Source organism: Phyllobates terribilis, unplaced genomic scaffold (genome assembly GCF_046119375.1).
Source record: "Phyllobates terribilis strain yellow unplaced genomic scaffold, ASM4611937v1 Scaffold_36__1_contigs__length_13169755, whole genome shotgun sequence".
Classification (NCBI taxonomy): Eukaryota; Metazoa; Chordata; class Amphibia; order Anura; family Dendrobatidae; genus Phyllobates; species Phyllobates terribilis.
In genome coordinates this window covers 7,955,671-7,978,276 of record NW_027362796.1, presented here as the reverse complement: position 1 = coordinate 7,978,276, position 22,606 = coordinate 7,955,671, and the positions used below count along the sequence as shown (strand labels likewise).

At 44.7% G+C, this 22,606-nt stretch overlaps 1 protein-coding gene across 1 annotated transcript; it reads right to left on the bottom strand.

The window, feature by feature from the left end:
* Positions 1 to 203: 203 nt before the first annotated feature.
* LOC141182821 (uncharacterized) lies at positions 204 to 19,291 on the bottom strand. Its single transcript, XM_073660943.1, has 7 exons — positions 19,233 to 19,291; positions 16,456 to 16,605; positions 16,147 to 16,326; positions 15,941 to 16,064; positions 15,761 to 15,858; positions 15,472 to 15,562; positions 204 to 2,046 (listed from the first exon to the last, which is right to left on the bottom strand). Exons 2-7 carry the CDS (start codon positions 16,531 to 16,533, stop codon positions 374 to 376), a joined length of 2,244 nt encoding a protein of 747 aa, XP_073517044.1. The 5' UTR covers positions 16,534 to 16,605; positions 19,233 to 19,291; the 3' UTR covers positions 204 to 373.
* Positions 19,292 to 22,606: the final 3,315 nt, after the last annotated feature.

Here is a 22,606-nt window from a genome sequence, read left to right as displayed (position 1 = left end):
TAAAATGACGTGAGTCACAACACTGCTGGAACAGCACCAGCACGGGACCTGAGTATGAGTTTTTTTATTTTATCAAGGCCAAACATGAATAAAGGGTTGTCCTAGTAGTGAACAACCCCTTTAAGAAGATCCAGTTTTCGGTTAAAACGTTTTCAACATTCTGAACATGAAAAAGGCTTCTCCTCTGTGTGATTTCTTTGAAGTTTATTAAGACTTGATTTCCAAGTAAAACATTTACCACATTAAGAACAGGAAAAAAGCTTCTCACCTGTGTGACTGCTCAGTCTGGTGCTGAACAAAATTTGATTTTTGCATGAAATATTTCCTACATTCTGAACAATAAGAATATAATTTAAGGAAATAAAAAAGGCTTTTACCCTGTGTGACTTCTCTGGTGACTAATAAGAGATGATTTATCTACAAAACATTTCCCACATTCTGAACATGAAAAAGGCTTCTCCCCTGTGTGACTTATCTGATGTTTCTTAAGAGATGATTTCCGTGTAAAATATTTCCCACATTCTGAACATGAAAAAGGCTTTTCCCCTGTGTGACGTCTCTGATGTATAACAAGAGTTGATTTATCTGCAAAACATTTCCCACATTTTGAACATGAAAAAGGCTTCTCCCCTGTGTGACTTCTCTGATGTTTCTTAAGAGATGATTTCCGTGTAAAATATTTCTCACATTCTGAACATGAAAAACGCTTCACCCCTGTGTGACTTTCCTGATGAGTTTTAAGAGTTGATTTCTGTGTAAAATATATCCCACATTCTGAACATGAAAAAGGCTTCTTCCCTGTGTGAGTTCTCTGATGTATATTAAGATGTGATTTCTGTACAAAACTTTTCCCACAATCTGAACATGAAAAAGGCTTCTCCCCTGTGTGGGTTCTCTGGTGCTTCACAAAATCTGATTTCTGGCTAAAACATTTCCCACATTCTGAACATGAAAAAGGCTTCTCCCCTGTGTGGATTCTCTGGTGCTTAACAAAATCTGATTTCTGGTTAAAACATTTCCCACATTCTGAACATGAAAAAGGCTTCTCCCCTGTGTGAGTTCTTTGATGTGTAAAAAGAGTTGATTTATCTAGAAAACATTTTCTACATTCTGAACATGGAAAAGGCATCTTCCCTGTGTGAGTTATCTGATGTCTGATAAGCTTTGATTTCTCTGTAAAACATTTTCCACATTCTGAACATGAAAATGGCTTCTCCCCTGTGTGAGTTCTGTGATGTGTATTAAGAGTTGATTTCTTTGCAAAACATTTCCCACATTCTGAACATGAAAATGGCTTCTCCCCGGTGTGAGTTCTCTGATGTGTGAGGAGATGAGTTTTCTCTGTAAAAGATTTCTCACATTCTGAACATGAAAATGGCTTCTCGCTTATGTGGATTCTCTGGTGGCTATCAAGATTTGTTTTCCATTTAAAACATTTCCCACATTCTGAACATGAAAAAGGCTTCTCCCCTGTGTGGGTTCTCTGGTGGCTATCAAGATGTGCTTTCCGGTTAAAACATTTCCCACATTCTAAACATGAAAAAGGCTTCTCCCCTGTGTGGACTCTCTGGTGATTGAGAAGAGATATATTCTTCACAAAACATTTCCCACATTCTGAACATGAAAATGGCTTATCCCCTGTGTGAATTCTCTGGTGACTAACAAGATCTGATTTCTGGTTAAAACATCTCCCACACTTGGAACAAGAAAATCTATTCTTTGCTGTGTGAATTTTTTGATGTTTAAGAAAAGACTTTTCGACGGGAAAACGATTTCCATATTCTGAATGTGAAAATGGCTTTTTTGCTTTAGAAGCAATTAGTTTTTTAATGCATATTTTGTGACTTTGATTTTCCTTAGTAGTCGGTAATGAATCAGAAGACAGGACCAGTTTCAAAGGATCAGATGACAGATCTTTGCTGTGAAGGGATGATGGTATATCTGGCTTAATGGCATTCACTTCAACTGTATCCTGTGTGATCTCAAAATCATCTGATTTGAAAATTGAAGATGTTAGCTGTCCCTCTGATCTCCTGGTACAGTCATCTGCCAAGAAGAAAGCAAATTATTATTTTTTAATAAAGTATCCTTGAATTTTATATTTTTGAACATTTCTACTTAAACTGTCCATAAAAATGGTAAGTTATGTAAAAAAAATTGAATTATTCACCAAGACGCTGAGAGTTCACAGTCTAATACAAAACCTCATAGCATGAAGCAGTAGACCGTGGTGTTCAACTGATTGTTCATTCTGCCTCCCAAATATGGAATAAAAAGCCACCAAACAATGTTGTGCAGGCAAAAATAATACCAATAAAAACTTCTATTCATCCCGCAAAAAAACAAGTCCCCACTCAGATCCATCATCTGTCTATGGAAAAACAAAGGTTTCCACATTATTAGTGGCTTAAAGGCTCTTGAAAAGCAACATGGCTTTCATAAACCAATCCAGCAATATCCGCTCTACCAAAGTCAGATCTCCCCCTCGCTTCTGAGCCTTGCAGTGTGCCCAAACCACATTTAGCATCCATGTATTTGGCATTACTATAGTGAGAAGAACCCACTTAATTTATGGTGTGTGTCTCCCGGAGCACAATCTGGGCACTATGTGTTAGGAAATGAAATGGCAAATGTACAATTTTCACTCTCTAACATCCACTGCGTGCTAATTTCTGGAAAGTGGCTGTGAAGTCAAAATAGTCCCTACTCCTATAGATTAATTCATTAGGGGTTATAATTTTCAAAATTGAGTCACTTTATGGGTATTTTTACTGCTCTGGTTTTCTGCCATTTTGTTATATTAGGGCTTCTGCAAATGGTGGGTCCCATCTCCTCTGGGATCTGCTCCTGCGACGTCTGCTTCTCTCACCAGAAGCCGCCTTATTCATTCTTCAGGCGGCGCTGGTGATGGAGGAGACGTCGGAACCAGAATTTCTGGGTGGCCCAGGCCCTGTCCAGCCACTAAGATTAGGGTGCCTGGGACCAGTAGTACCATCTGCCAGTATGGGTGTGTGTGCTGTCCAGCTGGAGTCATCTGCTCCCTGCTTCAGCCATTTGGAAAGCACCGCACCCTACTAAAGCTGGAAGCATATTGCCGGAAGCTGCCAGATACAGCCTTGTTCTCCTCTGGTTCAGTCCTCTGTGCTCAGCTCCCGGCTGGTGTATTTGTTTCCTGTTGTGACCCCGGACCGTTTACGGACTACTGGTGTCTTCTGATTTTGTATTTTCTCGGCCCTGCTGGTTCTGACCCGGCTACCTGACTATTCTTCTTGCCGTCTCACTCTACAGAACTGCAGGTAAGGCCACAGCCCCACTATCAGTATTTGTTAAGTATTTGTTAAGTATTCGGTCAGTATTTTTTCTCAGGAGTGGGAGCCAAAACCAGGTGAGGAACAATCAGAGAAAAGGTATAATAGAAACAAGTCACCAATTCTGCATTTATCACCCACTCCTGGTTTTGGCTCCCACCCCTGAGAAAATACTGACCAAATACTGATAGTGGGGCCGTGGCCTTACACCATGGCCCAAGCCTAGAGGTCTCTGAGTAAGTCCAGATACATGTGTATGTGTTAATCCCTTTACCCCCCCAAAGCCTGTTTTCACCTTCATGACTAGTCCAAATTTTACAATTCTGACAAGTATCACTTTATGAGGTAATAACTGTGGAACTGGCAAATAAAAACTGGAAAATGCCACTGCTCCTTCACACACGGCAAGTTCAGCCGCAGGCAAGCCACCGGTCCTTGCGTGTTCATGCCGCCACCTCCACATCCAAGTAATCAGCACTGACAGCATCGGACATCAAAACAGTCTCTCGTGGACTGTCAGTCAGGAATGTTAATGGACAGTAATTAACCTCTAACTTGCATACAAGCATCGGACAATAAAACGCCGACACAGTGAGTTATTGCGGACCTTCTTACATAGGTTCCGCTGCTCGTCTCTTGTGGACTGTCAGTCAGGAATGTTAATGGACAGTAATTAACCTCTAACTTGCATACAAGCATCGGACAATAAAACGCCGACACAGTGAGTTACTGCGGACCTTCTTACATAGGTCCCGCAGCTCGTCTCTCGTGGACTGTCAGTCAGAAATGTTAATGGACGGTAATTAACCTCTAACTTGCATACAAGCATCGGACAATAAAACGCTGACACAGTGAGTTACTGCGGACCTTCTCATATAGGTCCCACTGCTCATCTCTCATGGACTGTCAGTCAGGAATGTTAATGGACGGTAATTAACCTCTAACTTGCATACAAGCATCGGGCCATAAAACGCCGACACAGTGAGTTATTGAGTTATTGCGGACCTTCTTACATAGGTTCAGCTGCTCGTCTCTCGTTGACTGTCAGTCAGAAATGTTAATGGACAGTAATTAACTTCTAACTTGCATACAAGCATCGGGCAATAAAACGCCGACACAGTGAGTTATTGCGGACCTTCTTACATAGGTTCTGCTGCTCGTCTCTCGTTGACTGTCAGTCAGAAATGTTAATGGACAGTAATTAACTTCTAACTTGCATACAAGCATCGGGCAATAAAACGCCGACACAGTGAGTTATTGCGGACCTTCTTACATAGGTTCCGCTGCTCGTCTCTCGTTGACTGTCAGTCAGAAATGTTAATGGACGGTAATTAACCTCTAACTTGCATACAAGCATCGGGCCATAAAACGCCGACACAGTGAGTTATTGCGGACCTTCTTACATAGGTTCCGCTGCTCGTCTCTCGTTGACTGTCAGTCAGAAATGTTAATGGACAGTAATTAACTTCTAACTTGCATACAAGCATCGGGCAATAAAACGCCGACACAGTGAGTTATTGCGGACCTTCTTACATAGGTTCCGCTGCTCGTCTCTCGTTGACTGTCAGTCAGAAATGTTAATGAACAGTAATTAACTTCTAACTTGCATACAAGCATCGGGCAATAAAACGCTGACACAGTGAGTTATTGCGGACCTTCTTACATAGGTCCCGCTGCTCGTCTCTCGTGGACTGTCAGTCAGGAATGTTAATGGATGGTAATTAACTTCTAACTTGCATACAAGCATCGTACAATAAAACGCAGACACAGTGAGTTATTGCGGACCTTCTCATATAGGTCCCGCTGCTCGTCTCTCATGGACTGTCAGTCAGAAATGTTAATGGACAGTAATTAACTTCTAACTTTCATACAAGCATCGGGCAATAAAACGCCGACACAGTGAGTTATTGCGGACCTTCTTACATAGGTTCCGCTGCTCGTCTCTCGTTGACTGTCAGTCAGAAATGTTAATGGACAGTAATTAACCTCTAACTTGCATACAAGCATCGGGCAATAAAAAGCTGACACAGTGAGTTATTGCGGACCTTCTTACATAGGTCCTGCTGCTCGTCTCTCGTGGACTGTCATTCAGGAATGTTAATGGACGGTAATTAACTTCTAACTTGCATACAAGTTCTAAACACATGGTGTGTATGGTGTATATGTGTATATAAATTTTAGTTCATTTGTGCGGTCACTGGATTGATTATATATTATATAACACAACCTGTGAGGTATTGTTTTTTGATATACAGATTGCTATTATATGGCTATTAAACTGCATTGATGTAATTTATACAGTCTAGATTGACCAATACGGATCAGACTGCAGGATCCTCCACAACATATACTGTATCTGGATCACTTTTTGTTAGTAAAATATTAGCTGTGGACACTTTAGGTTTGTTTCTAATTGGTCATCATTTATGGTACACTGAAGTGGGTATTTTTTGGCATTTTCCAGTTTTGGTTTGGCAATTCAAGTATTCATCAATCCAGGGATGTTGGTTGTCACTAGCTGCTGACATACTTGATACAATGACACACTATTTAGCGCGGGTGTCTCTCTTGTTTACCCCTTTTTTCCATTGGTAAATATCTCTGGAACGCTTCAATGGATCCCACTGATTCTGAGATTTTTTTCCGTAACATATTATACTTCATGATAGTGGTAAAATTTCTTCAATATGACTTGCGTTTATTTGTTAAAAAAAAATGAAAATTTGGTGTAAATTTTGAAAATTTAGCAATTTTCAAACTTAATTTTTATGCCCTTAAATCACAGTTGTAAACAAAATTTTCCGTATGTCTACATTACATCAGCACAATTTTTGAATTTTTTTTTGTTAGGAAGTTATAAGGATTAAAAGTTGACCAGCGATTTCTCATTTTTCCAACAAAGTTTACAAAAACATTTTTTTTAGTGACCACATCACATTTGAAGTGACTTTAGGGGTCTATATGACAGAAAATACCTAATAGTGACACCATTCTAAAAACTGCACCCCTCAAGGTGCTCAAAACCACATTCAAGAAGTTTAGTAAACCTTCAGGTGCTTCACAGGAATTAAAGGAATGTGGAAGGAAAAAATGAACATTTACCTTTTTTTCCACAAAAATTAAAATTTAGACCCATTATTTTTATTTTCACAAAGATATCAGGAGAAAATGGACCCCAAAATTTGTTGTGCATTTCCTCCTGAGCACGCCTGTGGAGACACTGGGTCTTCCGTGGGCATAATACTACTCAAACCACACAGGGTGAAGGTTAAACTGTGTGGCAATACTTTATTGAACAGTCCCAGCAAACACACAAGATGGTGCAAAATTACGCAGTCTCACCCTTTCGCTGGCTCACTGGGAATAGAGCAACTGCCACTTTGGGACTTCCAGAGACAACTACCTCAACCAGTGGCCCCCGATTTTGGCGGGCACCCACAGAGAGGAGGTAGCAGCAAGTTTAGGAAGCTGACAGTCCATTGAGGTACGTTGCAAGGAGACCTGAAGATCCCACCCTGGCTTTCTCTAAACATATACATGGATCCAGGTGATCGGATGGTCCCAATCTGGGTTTATCCGGGTGTATCCATGGGTTCCAGGTGACCAGATGGTCCCAACCTGGCTAGCCCAAACATATCCATTGGACCAGGTGACCGGAGGGTCACAATCCTGGCCTTCCCCAAATGTCTCCATGGGACCAGGTGATCGGATGGTCCCAACCTGGCGTCTCAGAACATATCCACGGGACCAGGTGACCGGATGGTCACAAACCTGGTTACCTCAAACATCTCCATAGGGTCAGTGATGGTCAATGGAGCAGATCTGTATCCTTACAGCCAGGGCAGTGTTCCCTTAGGCTGGATTCCTGAAGAATATAAATCTGTGTCCCTCTGGATGGAGCCATGCTACCAAGCTGCTGCCCTGAAGTGTCTCTCTGATACTTCCTGCAGTACCATAGAAATCCCTTTTTATTTATACATCTGTGGCTCAGGTCATCATTCACAGGTCAGGGGGGAAGGTGCAGGGCTCATGTCTCATTGTTTGAGCATTTAATCAATTTCCATATCTTATACTTTTCTGCTCTGTAAGTCAACAAGCCACAGGGTCCACACAAAGGTTAATCAACATATTTAGCAAATATTCATTGTTCACAGATCAAGAGAAGTCAACATTCAGACTTATGACAAAAGTCTATGTTTCTTGTGGCACCCGAAGAAAGAAAAACAAATTTCTTCAAAAGTCAACACACATACAATAGTGTAGTTCTTCTGGCCTAACAAATCTAGTCGTCTTGCTAATTAAGATTAGAAGCTGTGTCCTCACACTGCCCATACCCCATTTGTGGGGGAGAATCACTGTTTGGGCTTGGAAGGGAAGGAGCGCTATTTGACTTTTTGAATGTAAAATTTGTTGGAATAATTAGCGGATGCCATGTTGTGTTTAGAGAGCCCCTAAAGTGCCTAAACAGTGGAAACCCCCTCAAGTGACACCATTCTGGAACCTAGACCCTCAGGGGAATTTATCTAGAAGTATGGTAAGAACCTTGGATCCCCAAGGACTTCACAGAAAAATCAAATTTTTCCCCACAAAAATGTTTTTTAGCCCCAAATTTTGCATTTTCACAAGGGTAACAGTACAAATTTAACCATACAATTTGTTGTGCAATTTCTTCTGAGTATGCAGACACCCCATGTGTGAATGAAAACTACCGTTTGGGCACACGGCAGGGCTTAGAAAGGAAGAGTGACTTTTGGAACGCAGACTTTGATGGGAATGATCCTCGGGTGTAATATTGCGTTTGGAGAGCCCCTGATGTGCCTAAATGGAGGAAAACCACCACAAGTGACCCCATGTTGGAAACTAGACCCCCTCAAGGAATTTATCAGATGTGTGGTGAGCACCTTCAACCCACAGGTGCTTCACAGAGAAGTTTATAATCTTGAGCCGTAAAAATAAAAAAAAATCCAATTTTTCCCACAAAAATGTTTTTTTTAGGCATGCAATTTGTTGTACAATTTCTTCTGAGTAAACCGATGCCCAATATGTGGACGAAAACTCCCGTTTGGGCGCACGGCAGGGCTTGGAAGGGAAGGAGTGCCATTTGACTTTTTGAATGCAAAATTTGCTGGATTAGTGGACGCTATGTCGCGTTTGGAGAGCACCTGATGTGCCTAAACAGTGGAAACCCCCACAAGTGACCCCATTTTGGAAACTAGACCCCTCAAGAAATGTATCTAAATATGTGGGGAGCACCTTGAACCCCCAGGTGCTTCACATAAGTTTATAACGTTGCATTATTTTAAATTTTAGACCCCAATTTTTATTTTCAAAAAGGGTAACAGGAGAAAATTGTTGTGCAATTTATTCTGAGTACGATTATACCCCATATGTGGTCGAAAACTACTTTTGAGACACAGTGTAAGGCCATGGCCCCACTATCAGTATTTGGTCAGTATTCGGCCAGTATTTTTTCTCAAGAGTGAGAGCCAAACCAGGAGTGGGTGATAAATGCAGAATTGGTGACTTGTTTCTATTATACCTTTTCTATGATTGTTCCTCACCTGGTTTTGGATCCCGCTCCTGAGAAAAATACTGACTGAATACTGACCGAATTCTGATAATGGGGCCGTGGCTCAGAAGGGAAGAAGCGCCATATTGGAGTTCAGATTTTGCTGGACTGGTTTGAGGGCACATTGGCAGAACCCCTGCGGTGCCAGAACAACAGAACCCCCCCATAAGAGACCCCATGTTACAAATGACGCCACTCAATGAATTCATCTAGGGGTGCAGTTGTTAATATGATCACTGCACCCCTATATAGGGGTGCCTACGTTGGGCAGTGAAGAAAAACAATTACATTTTTACCACCAAAATTTTGTTTTAGCTGATATTACATTTTCACACTGGAAAATGGGTAAAAATAGCACCAATATTAATCCCACAATTTCTGCTTAATGTAGAAATACCCCATATGTGGCTGTACAGTACAGCTTAGCCATACGGTGAGACTCGGGAGGGACAGAGCACTCCAATGCACCTGCTCTGTGATAGTCTCAGGGTTCTGTTTCAAGTGCAGAGAGCATCACGAAGACCAAGGAACACACCAGGCAGGTCCGAGATACTGTTGTGGCGAAGTTTAAAGCCGGATTTGGATACAAAAAGATTTCCCAAGTTTTAAACATCTCAAGGAGCACTGTGCAAGCGATCATATTGAAATGGAAGGAGTATCAGACCACTGCAAATCTACCAAGACCCGGCCGTCCCTCTAAACTTTCATCTCGAACAAGGAGAAGACTGATCAGAGATGCAGCCAAAAGGCCCATGATCACTCTGGATGAACTGCAGAGATCTATAGCTGAGGTGGGGGAGTCTGTCCATAGGATAACAATCAGTCGTACACTGCACAAATATGGCCTTTATGGAAGAGTGGCAAGAAGAAAGCCATTTCTCAAAGATATCCATAAAAATTCTCGTTTTAAGTTTGCCACAAGCCACCTGGGAGACACACCAAACATGTGGAATAAGGTGCTCTGGTCAGATGAAACCAAAATCGAACTTTTTGGTCACAATGCAAAACGATATGTTTGGCGTAAAAGCAACACAGCTCATCACCCTCAAAACACCATCCCCACTGTCAAACATGGTGGTGGCAGCATCATGGTTTGGGCCTGTTTTTCTTCAGCAGGGACAGGAAAGATGGTTAAAATTGATGAGAAGATTGACGGAGCCAAATACAGGACCATTCTGGAAGAAAACCTGTTGGAGTCTGCAAAAGACCTGAGACTGGGACGGAGATTTATCTTCCAATAAGACAATAATCCCAAACATAAAGCAAAATCTACAATGGAATGGTTCAAAAATAAATGTACACAGGTGTTAGCATGGCCAAGTCAAAGTCCAGACCTGAATCCAATCGAGAATCTGTGGAAAGAGCTGAAAACTGCTGTTCGCAAACGCTCTCCATCCAACCTCACTGAGCTCGAGCTGATTTGCAAGGAAGAATGGGCAAGAAGTTCAGCCTCTCGATGTGCAAAACTGATAGAGACATACCCCAAGCGACTTGCAGCTGTAATCTCAGCAAAAGGTGGCGTTACAAAGTATTAACTCAAGGGGGCCGAATAATATTGCACTCCCCACTTTTCAGTTTTTAATTTGTTAAAAAAGCTTAAAATATCCAATAAATTTCGTTCCACTTCACGACTGTGTCCCACTTGTTGATGATTCTTCCGAAAAAAAATAGAATTTTATATCTTTATGTTTGAAGCCAGAAACGTGGCAAAAGGTAGAAAAGTTCAAGGGGGCCAAATACTTTCACAATGCACGGTGTATATTTATGGGTACATATATATATATATATATATATATATATATGTACCCATAAATATTGTTATGAAAAAACAACGTAAACCACATATACCTACAGTACAGACCAAAAGTTTGGACACACCTTCTCATTTAAAGATTTTTCTGTATTTTTATGACTATGAAAATTGTACATTCACACTGAAGGCATTGTCAGGGTAAGAAAGAATATATATTTTTCCACTTTTATACTTTTATACGCTTTGCTTATGTACTAACCACCATTTTGTGTCTTATAACAATAAGCTTTCCTTGCTACTTGTTACTTAGATCGAAATTTATGCTAAGATGGCGCTGGTATCAGCCAAGCACCTGTTTCAGAGAAATGAAACCAAAACATCAACTGACTGTTGTCTGCCCAGAGACTGAGTTAAGGAGACGTGGACCAATCAGGAGTGGCCGGATACTAGACATTTATGGTTTACCCCGCCCCGAACACTCCATTTATGGCTTACCCCGCCCCGAACACTCCCTTTCCCCTCCCCATTACGTAGTGTATTTAGGTTTGTGCATGCGGAAATAAAGGCAGAACATTGCTGAGATCGTGGCTTGCCAGTAGCCTCTGAGCATGCTCTGAGTTTGAACCAGCTTGTTGTCTGACTCATTCTTTGAATGGTTGACCCATGCTCATAGCCATAATTTGGAGTGACTGGAGGACGAGTGGAATGTCGCTACGACCCCGACAGCATCAAAACTATGAAATAACATACGTGGAACTATATACTTAACAAAAAAGTGTGAAACAACTGAAAATATGGTTATATTCTAGGTTCTTCAAAGTAGCCACCTTTTGCTTTGATGACTGCTTTGCACACTCTTGGCATTCTTTTGATGAGCTTCAAGAGGTAGTCACCGGAAATGGTCTTCCAACAATCTTGAAGGAGTTCCCAGAGATGCTTAGCACTTGTTGGCCCTTTTGCCTTCACTCTGAGGTCCAGCTCACCCCAAACCATCTCAATTGGGTTCAGGTCTGCTGACTGTGGAGGCCAGGTAATTTGGCGTAGCACCCCATTACTCTCCTTCTTGGTCAAGTAGCCCTTACACAGCCTGGAGGTGTGTTTGGGGTCATTGTCCTGTTGAAAGATAAATGATGGTCCAACTAAATGCAAACCGGATGGAATAGCATGCCGCTGCAAGATGCTGTGGTAGCCATGCTTGTTCAGTATGCCTTCAACAGCAAAGTGCCCCCACACCATCACACCTCCTCCTCCATGCTTCACGGTGGGAACCAGGCATGTAGAGTCCATCCGTTCACCTTTTCTGCGTCGCACAAAAACACGGTGGTTGGAACCAAAGATCTCAAATATGGACTCATCAGACCAAAGCACAGATTTCCACTGGTCTAATGTCCATTCCTTGTGTTCTTTAGCCCAAACAAGCAGTCTCTTCTGCTTGTAGCCTGTTCTTGGCAGTGGTTTCCTAGCAACTATTTTACCATGAAGGCCTGCTGCACAAAGTCTCCCCTTAACAGTGGTTTTAGAGATGTGTCTGCTGCTAGAACTCTGTGTGGCATTGACCTGGTCTCTATTCTGAGCTGCTGTTAACCTGCGATTTCTGAGGCTGGTGACTCGGATAAACTTATCCTCAGAAGCAGAGTTGACTCTTGGTCTTCCTTTCCTGGGGCGGTCCTCATATCAGCCAGTTTATTTTAGCACTTGGTGGTTTTGCAACTGCACTTGGGGACACTTTCAAAGTTTGCCCAATTTTTCAGACTGACTGACCTTCATTTCTTAAAGTAACGATGGCCACTCGTTTTTCTTTACTTCACAGCTTTTTTCTTGCCGTAATACAAATTCTAACAGTCTATTCAGTAGGACTATCAGCTGTGTATCCACCAGACTTCTGCACAACACAACTGATGGTCCCAACCCCATTTATAAGGCAAGAAATACCACTTATTAAACCTGACAGGGCACACATGTTAAGTGAAAAACATTTCCAGTGACTACCTCTTGAAGCTCATCAAGAGAATGCCAAGAGTGTACAAAGCAGTCATCAAAGCAAAAGGTGGCTACTTTGAAGAACCTAGAATATAAGACATATTTTCAGTTGTTTCACACTTTTTTTTGTTAAGTATATAATTCCACATGTGTTAATTCATAGTTCTGATGCCTTCAGTGTGAATGTACAATTTTCATAGTCATGAAAATACCGAAAAATCTTTAAATGAGAAGGTGTGTCCAAACTTTTGGTCTGTACTATATATATATATATATACATATATATATATATATATATATATATATATATATATATAGTGTATGTGGTTTAATTTGTTTTTTTCATAACAATATTTACGGGTACATATATTAAGTATATATATAATTCGGGGGTTAAAGTGCCGGGAGCGGTGCCCTGAGTGTTGGGTGTCAGCTATCAGTTCAGCTGACAGACGGCAGCGATCGTGTGTGCATAGCTCCTGGGCACACAAAATCGCCTGGACGTATCCATACATCCAAGGTCATGAAGATGTTAAAGGGTGATGAGCAAGACAATCCCTGGGATTTGGAAAACGGAGTAGATAGCGCCAAGCCTGTTCATGGTAGCCATCTTTTGAGCTGCCAGGTGACCATGAACAGTGCCCCCAATACATTGTATTTGCAAACTATTCCAGCAAGATCTGCATTCACACAGCTTAATGGCGCTCCTTCCCTTCTTATCCTGCCATGTGCCCAGACAGTAGTGTACAACTATATATAGGGTACTGCCGGATTCAAGAGAAGTTGGAAAATAATTTGTAAGGTCCATTTGTTTCCTATTATCCTTTGTGAAGAATTCCAAAGATATCACCACATAAAGTGACACACGTCAGATTTGAAAAATAGGCCTGATTAGGATCAGAAAACTGGCTGCAGGAAGGGGTTAAATCAGAGTATTTTGGGCACTAACTACTGTAGTCAAAAACTGTGAGTATAGACAATAACACATCTACTGAAATGATCAAACTCAACAGTCTCCATCAGTAAGTAGTGTGTAACTAGTGGTGAAACCTCTCTGGGGTAATTGGAGTATGGGGCTCGGTGGCTCTTGGGAATCTAAAATGTTTATATTTCTTCAAGTGATTTTCTCACTTGTCAGCACATTCTACATTCGCTGTCATTTGGCTTTGTAGTTTACAGATCTGAGTAGGTAATGGTCAGCGTCTTCTAATCCCAGGGGGTCAGTGGACCTCCCAGGTTGCAAGTTCTCTAGAAAAGGGCTTTCACTGCCCTAAGCCAAACCTGGGCAAAGTGGACGCACATCCCGCCCTCTGGCTGTTCGAATCCAGCCCGCGGACTGAAATGGCCGAGGGGCTGGAAAACAGTGGCCTACGGACGCACCACAACCTTCCCCACCGCCTGCTCGCCGGCCGTCTGCTGTCTCCAAACTCTCCATCCGCGCCGACTACATTGGTGGAGGAGGGGCCTTTGGCCCCTTCCTCCACAAATCAGCGTGTGAAGCAGCGGAGAGAGCAACAGAGGCAGAGCGTCGGGTGAAGCGAGGTGAGCATGGGCTCTCATGTTGAGCATGGGGCAGGCCATGGAGCTCTCATGCCAAGCATGGGGCTCTCATGCCGAGCATGGGGCAGGCCATGGGGCTCTCATGCCGAGCATGGGGCAGGCCATGGAGCTCTCATGCCGAGCATGGGGCAGGCCATGAGGCTCTCTGCTCTCTGGCTGTGCATGGGGCAGACTATGGGGCTCTCTGCCTGTGCATGGGGCAGGCTATGAGGCTCTCTGGCTGTGCATTGGGCAGACTATGGGGCTCTCTGGCTGTCCATGGGGCAGGATATGGGGCTCTCTGCTCTCTGGCTGTGCATGGGGCAGGCTATGGGGCTCTCTGGCTGTGCATGGGGCAGGCTGTGTGGGGCTCATGCTGCATATGGAGAGGCTGTGTGGAGCTGATACTGCATATGAGCAGGCTGTGTGGGGCTCATGCTGAATATGGGGAGGCTGTGTGGGGGCTCATGCTGTATATGGGAAGGCTGTGTGGGGGCTCATGCTGTATATGGGGAGGCTGTGTGGGGGCTCATGCTGTATATGGGGAGCCTGTGTGGGGGCTCATGCTGTATATGAGGAGGCTGTGTGGGGACTCATGCTGTATATGGGGAGGCTGTGTGGGGGCTCATACTGCATATGGAGAGGCTGTGTGGGGCTAATGCTGCATATGAGAAGGCTGTGTGGGGCTCATGCTGTATATGGGGAGTCTGGGTGGGTGCTTATGCTGTATATGGGGAGGCTGTGTGGAACTCATGCTGCATATGAGCAGGCTGTGTGGGGCTCATACAAAATATGAGCAGGCTGTGCGGGGCTCATGCTGAATATGGGGTGGCTGTGTGGGGCTCATACTGCATATGAGCAGGCTGTGTGGGGGCTCATGCTGTATATGGGGAGGCTGTGTGGGGGCTCATACGATATATAGAAGGGGCTGTATTCAGGTTTAAGTAGTATATAGTTAGAGGTCAGCATACTTAATTCTGCTCAATATTAATGCAATTAATTGATGCAATTAATTATTAATTATATTAATATTATCATTAATATATTGATATTAATATTGAGCAGAATTAATTTCAACCTATTGGTTCAGCCCTTCACAACAGTCACGATCTCTAATGTGGCCCCTCGGGAAAATGTATTGCCCACACTTGCCCTAAGTCATTTGAACAGTTTTGTTTTGGGTGGAGGAGAATGTTGTGGTCTAGCGGTAAAATGGTGATGACACGATTGTGATACGTCCGGACTACGTCACCGATAAAGCAGCCACAGCCGCTGACTGAGAAGAATCTGTGACTTCTCTGCATTTAGTGGTCACTACTCACCTGGGTAGTCATATGTAGGAATCTCCTCTTTACACCGCTCATCACCCCTCACATAGGTCTCTGTAGTATTAATATGGGTCAGATCTTCACCCTGAAACAAATATTGTAAAAGTCACAGACAGATGGAGAAGTCCCATCTATGATCAGCTCTAATCCTGCCATCTCCACCGTTCTCATTACACAAGTATAAACCATATAATACTGGTGGATAAAACAAGACTGAGCACAAGACCTTCACAGCCGTCTACACATCATAGGGGAGATCTCATGACCCCTTCTCTCCATCTACCTGATGATCCTGAGGAACATTGGGATCTTCTTGTTTACAGTCCTGTGGAAGAAGAGGACGGGGACATCTCTCTGGTGTTGTCCTCTTACTGGATAGATCTGGAGGAAACACATACAGGGACTGAATTCATTCTTTACATACAGATAACAAAGGCCGTGTGTATTCAGTCCTGTCTATTACCTGGTGATGTGAGGGGCTGGGGAGCCTCCATCATGACGCCCTTGTACAGATCTTTGTGTCCTTCTAAATACTCCCACTCCTCCATGGAGAAATAGACAGCGACATCCTGACACCTTATAGGAACCTGACACATACAATGATACCGTCATCCCCTGATCCCTTCATAGCGTTACTGTATAATATCCCAGTATTCCTAGCAGTGTCACCTCTCCAGTCAGCAGCTCAATCATCTTGTAGGTGAGTTCTAGGATCTTCTGGTCATTGATGTCCTCATGTATCAGGGGCTGTGGTGGAGGCCCTGTGAATGGGCTCAGGGGTCTTCCCCATAATTCAGACACAGGGTCCTGACGGCGCTCTCTAGAGGTCTTCTTCACTACTGTGTAATCCTGGTTATGGAGAGAGACATTAATAAAACTCACTCCAGACATTTCCAGAGTCCTCACCTCTCCAGTTCTGTCCATCTGTTATTCCCATAGATAAGAATGATGTAATGTGACGTCATCAGAATCTCTCACCTCTCCAGTAAGCCGGAAGAGGATCTCTAGGGTGAGGTGTAATATTTTCTCAGCCATCTTGTCTCTGTCCATATTCATCCTTGATGAGTAAATCAGAAAAATTCTCTTATATAGACGATCTTCACTGAGAGGATCCGATATTGTAGGGACCTGAATGAGAAGATGAGCCGATGTAACATCATAAAAATCCAGTGTAATAATACAATTACTGGAGATAATAAGGGAAACATATGAGGAGATTTATTATTTTACAGTATTTAGTTTTCTTCTTTACATCTACTAATAAAACCTATATATTTTAGGCCACAGACAACAAGCAGTTTCTTCCTTGGAGTTTGCATCTGAATACGTTTCTCATAGACTCATCTTCCATAAAGCTAAATTAAAAATAATTACTTTATGATGAGGACGACATCTTCATCTTCTACTATGTCTCTAGAAACATATTTAGCCAGAGTCGGTCACTGACTACATCACCACTGGCCGTTTATATGTTTCCCGTCTTCCCCGGACTGTAATTTTCTATCACGTTAGATCTCATGTTTGATTCATACTCAGAAGTTTGAGGCTTTTATAAAAGTTTGTTTGAAAAAGCATGGAGACAAGAGATATTTAATGCCAAATTCTCCATATGTATTTTTCTTTCTCTCGATATGATGGGATATTTTTTAACATTTTCATGCAGGTTTCCCTACATTGCATGAAAAACACCCCAAAAAAATAAAATTGGGGATGGAGGTACTGGGGGAACATTATACTGTGTGTGAGAACCAAGAAAGGGGCACTGTACTATGGGAGCAATACATGATTCCTGCACAAAAAACACCCCACAATTTGTGAATCTTCAGGGTAAATCACTATCTAACCATTTGATTAGAGCTGATACTATTAAGCTAAAGTTTCTAAACAGACTTTCTTTCAAATCCATAAAGGGGCACTTTTCTGTATTTTTCATGCCAGAACTGTTGGAGGATTATTAAAGGTGATAGTTTTCCCACCAATTAGTCCCCAGCGCGACTTTTGATCACCCAGGGCAGTGCACCGTCATCTGTGCGTCCTGCTCATCTCTTGTTGGGACCTGTAGATTATTTTTTTGTTCCTTCATTCACAGTCCGAGCCGGCAGAACTTTCTCATTTTTTTGTAGCTTCACTATACGACATCCGGCTTTTCTGTAAGGCCGTGTTCACACAGTGCAGAAATACTGTGTTTTTGGCTTTCTGCAAGATTCGCACCAAACTACAGAATAACAATCTTCTCTAATTTTTTTGGCCTTTTCCCCCTTATTTATCACAAGGGGGCACAATTATCATGAAATCACATCCACTTTGCTTGGACAGTTAGGCCGGTTTCACACGTCTGGATATTTCCGGTACAGGAAAAACCAGTACCGGAGATATCCGCGTCCGTGTGTGGCACACGTGTGGCAACCATGTGCTGCCCGTGTGCCGCATCAGGAGCACACATATTGGCGCTTGGGAATCAGTGTACAGTTAGCGCTATTCCTCATCATTGTTTCCTGCTGGCGCTGTAATCAGCACCAGCAGGGACAATGATGAGAGTAGTAGCTGTAATCCATGGGACCGATCACTCCAACAGCGAGCGGGCCCCAGAGCTGCCCTCAGCAAGTGACAGGAAACCGCTCATGAGCTCAGCGCAGCTCCGGGGCCCACTCGCTGCAGTCATTCTCTTCAGTTCCTCGGTGTGATCGGTCGCATGGATTACAGCGGGGGGACACTTAGGTGAGAATATGGATTTTTTTATTTTATTTTAACAGGAGGAGAAACCGGGAGCAGACTACTACGCTCATCATTGTTCCTGCTGGTGTTGATCGCAGCGCCAGCAGGGAACAATGATGAGGGCAACGTTCAGCACCTGGGGCTTGGGAACAGCGCTAACTGTACACTAATTCCCAACTGCCGGTATGTGTCACATGGATGGCATTCGTGTGCGGTATGTGTTTATATGGATCCTTTGACTTGAATGGAGCTGTGTGATCCGTGCTGATGGCCAAAAACGGACATGTCTACACGTGGATCACACGGACACACGCTCCGGAATGTGATTCCATGAAATCTCCACCGTGTGTGGCCTGAAGACGCTGCTGAAATATGCAGTTTTGGTGCATTTTTTCTCTATAGGCTTCTTCTGAAAAAAAAAAAAAAAACGAATGAAGAAAAAAACACTGTTGCATTTTTAAGTGCAGAATCAAAGCTTTTCTGTACTAAGAAAAAAGCGTTAAAAACGCGTCTTCACATCTGCACCGAGATTGCATCAAATAAGCAGGAAAACGCATAAAAGAAGCGCAGCAAACACCAATAATCAGAGAAGATTGTTACTGCGTCGTGTGCTGCAGAAAACATGCAGAAAACGTGCAGAGAAGAGCATTAAAGAAAATGCCGCACTTAATCTACATGTGAACACGGCCACAGCGTTACGCTTTTAATACATTTCTTATAAGTTTAATAGAGAAAAAATATCAATCACGGCATTTACAGATTCCCGTAAAGTGAAGTGAATATTATAATTGTAATTTATGCGTTTCACAGGGAGGAGCTACGAAGATGTCCGAGAGGGGAGTATGAGCCGGAGAACAGCGGAGACGGGACGGGACAGTCCCATAGAGTACGGGACGCTGGGAGCTCTGCCATAGAAACCGCTGAGAAATAATCATCTAATGCTGCGATTCCAGGATTATTCTAGAGGGAATCGGCTGCGATATCCCCTGTGTAATATATATCTAGTATTAATGCTCCAGTAATGGGGGATCTTTACATACCTCCACCTGCAGAGCCGCCACCACATATATGGCTGCTTTGTGCGCACAGGAGCTGTGATGAGGTCACAGGAGGGGAGGAGTCAGGGGTCACATGATCAGGGGCCTCAGTGGATGCAGGACTCTGCTGTGGTGGTTGTCATGGTGCTGGATGAGCTGAAGTTTATGTGTGGGGTCAGGAGGGGTTTACAGTGTGGATGTAGCAGAGCCGTGTGTGTACGAGGTGTACGGAGCGGAGCCGCGCGTGTACGAGGTGTACGGAGCAGAGCCGTGTGTGTACGAGGTGTACGGAGCAGAGCCGCGTGTGTACGAGGCGTACGGAGCGGAGCCGTGTGTGTACGAGGCGTACGGAGCGGAGCCGCGTGTGTACGAGGTGTACGGAGCGGAGCCGCGTGTGTACGAGGTGTACGGAGTGGAGCCGCGTGTGTACGAGGTGAACGGAGCGAACCTGCGTGTGTACGAGGTGTACGGAGCGGAGCCGCGTGTGTACGAGGCGTACGGAGCGGAGCCGCGTGTGTACGAGGCGTACGGAGCGGAGCCGCGTGTGTACGAGGCGTACGGAGTGGAGCCGCGTGTGTACGAGGCGTACGGAGCGGAGCCGCGTGTGTACGAGGCGTACGGAGCGGAGCCGCGTGTGTACGAGGCGTACGGAGCGGAGCCGCGTGTGTACGAGGTGTACGGAGCGGAGCCGCGTGTGTACGAGGTGTACGGAGCAGAGCCGTGTGTACGAGGTGTACGGAGCGGAGCCGTGTGTGTACGAGGCGTACGGAGCGGAGCCGCGTGTGTACGAGGCATACGGAGCGGAGCCGCGTGTGTACGAGGCGTACGGAGCGGAGCCGCGTGTGTACGAGGCGTACGGAGCGGAGCCGCGTGTGTACGAGGTGTACGGAGCGGAGCCGTGTGTACGAGGTGTACGGAGCGGAGCCGCACGTGTACGAAGTGTACGGAGCGGAGCCGCGCGTGTACGAAGTGTACGGAGCGGAGCCGCGTGTGTACGAGGTGTACGGAGCGGAGCCGCGTGTGTACGAGGCGTACGGAGCGGAGCCGCGTGTGTACGAGGCGTACGGAGCGGAGCCGCGTGTGTACGAGGCGTACGGAGCGGAGCCGCGTGTGTACGAGGCGTACGGAGCCGAGCGCGCGTGTACAAGGCGTACGGAGCCGAGCCGCGCGTGTACGAGGCGTGCGGAGCCGCGCGTGTACTAGGCGTGCGGAGCGGAGTCGCGCGAGTACGAGGCGTGCGGAGCGGAGCCGCGCGTGTACGAGGCGTACGGAGCCAAGCCGCGCGTGTAAGAGGCGTACGGAGCCGAGCCACGCGTGTAAGAGGCGTACGGAGCCGAGCCGCGCGTGTAAGAGGCGTACGGAGCCGAGCCGCGCGTGTACGGAGCGAAACTGCGTGTGCACGAGGCGTGCAGAGCGGAGCCGTGTGTGTGTATGAGGTGTACGGAGCAGAGCCACGTGTGTCCCCGCTTTCCCCCACATTTCCTAGAATAATGCAAAGTCACGTCCAATTATTATGGGATGAAATAGGTCCTTAACGACCGCCACTTCATGAGATGTGGTGCCACAGTCCGTGTTTACATCCACCGGGGCCACAGGATAGTTCTTAGCGTCCCCATGGATACACCGGACACCCACCACCTTCCCAGGAATCAGTCAATGAGGGAGTGTGGCCCTTATCAGGGTCACCAAACTTCCTGAGTCCAATAGTCCAGAGACTTGTGCCCCGTTTACTGACACTGAGCATGCCTGAGGGCCCTTGCCATGTTGAGAAACCACACTGCAGGAGGGGTAGGCAAAATAAGAGCAACATCGGCCCATGTTGCAGTTCATTGACTCAGAGTTTATGGGACACCGGGCGGCAGTATGGCCAGGGGTATGACATCTCCAACACACTATATTATCGGGTGGGACCTTGGGCAACAACTCAGACCCCTCCTGAACTCTATGACGCCCCCCTGTTGTGGCGCTAGCTCCCTTCTTTTGGGTGTCCGCTGCCTTTTGAGAACCCCAGTATTGAGAGGCTACGACCCCTTGTTTTCCCAATGGACTCTCAACCACCTGGTATCTTTCTACCAACCCCACCAAGTCATCGGCATTACGGGGATCTCCCTGGGCAACCCAGGATTTCACCGACTTCTGAAGAGAGTGTATAAACCTGTCTATAATGACCTTCTCCACCATCTGTGCTGGGGAAGAAGATTCAGGTTGCAACCACTTTTGGACCAGGTGTAGGAGGTCGAACATCTGGGACTGGGGAGGTTTGTCACTGCAAAAGGCCCAGTGGTGCACCCGATGCGCCCTGACAGTCAGAGTCACTCCTAAGCATGCCAGAATCTCAGTTTTCAACTTAGCGTACTCTTTCGCATCCTGCAAGGCCAAGTCATAATATGCCTTCTGCGGCTCACCTGTCAAATATGGCGCCAGCACCTCCGCCTACTGCTCCGGAGACAATTTTTCCCGCTCTGCCACCCTCTCAAAGACAGTCAGGAACGCCTCAACATCATCACCCGGGGTCATATTTTGTAAAGCTCTTCTTACCGTCTTCCTGACGTATGTGTCATCACCTGGATCTGAGGATGTGGCGGTCGTCCTGCCACGGATCTGCTCTGCCAAGATTTTCATTTGTCTTTGCTGCTGTTGGATCTGCTGCATCAGAAGCAGGGCTGTGGAGTCGGAGTCGTGGAGTCGGAGTTAGTTTTGGTCGGAGTCGGTAAAAATGTACTGACTCCGACTCCAGCTTTAAAAAAAATGTATTAATATTTCATAATTGAACTTTCATATGAATTTTATAAATGTTACTCAAATATATATGTTCTATCAAACTATGAACAACAGTGATAAGCAGTTCTGCTGGAGATAGAGACATTTCTTACTTCTTGTGTGTCACTGTTCTCCACTGCCCTTATCTAATCTTATACTTGGTTAACCTCATGCTGCCCCAACCCCCCTACTTACAATGTATGAAACTGAAAGTGAAAATGTGTTGCAAATTCTTAGTAGTAAAGCTCCTCTTCCTCTAGACTAGATGTTTACTAGGTGTGCGTCTTCCAAGCATCTCACAGCTGCTACTCAGAAGAGGAAGACTGTAAGAAGTATTATCCTTTCAACAAACTTTGCATCAGTTAACTGTGAGTACATGAGGAATAACAGTATTGCTGACCACTATATCAGTTGTACAACCTGGCAATAATTTTGTACAATTGTTTTTAGGAAAAACAATTGTCATTTGGATTGTGAATGCACAATTAAAAACCTGAGAATGTCAAAGAAGCGTCACATTAAATCAGCTGTATTTGAACATTTCACCATCACTCAAGATAGAAAACATTATGTCTGTCAGTGCATGACAAATGATCCAGACGAAAACAAATGCTGTG

Excerpts from the sequence above, each read along its gene's own strand:
- LOC141182821 (XM_073660943.1), bottom strand. The coding sequence starts at position 16,533 with ATGAATATGGACAGAGACAAGATGGCTGAGAAAATATTACACCTCACC. Across the intron at positions 16,327-16,455 it reads TCTTCCGGCTTACTGGAGAG|GATTACACAGTAGTGAAGAA; the intron begins GTGAGAGATTCT and ends CTCCATAACCAG. Across the intron at positions 15,859-15,940 it reads CCAGCCCCTCACATCACCAG|ATCTATCCAGTAAGAGGACA; the intron begins GTAATAGACAGG and ends TGTTTCCTCCAG.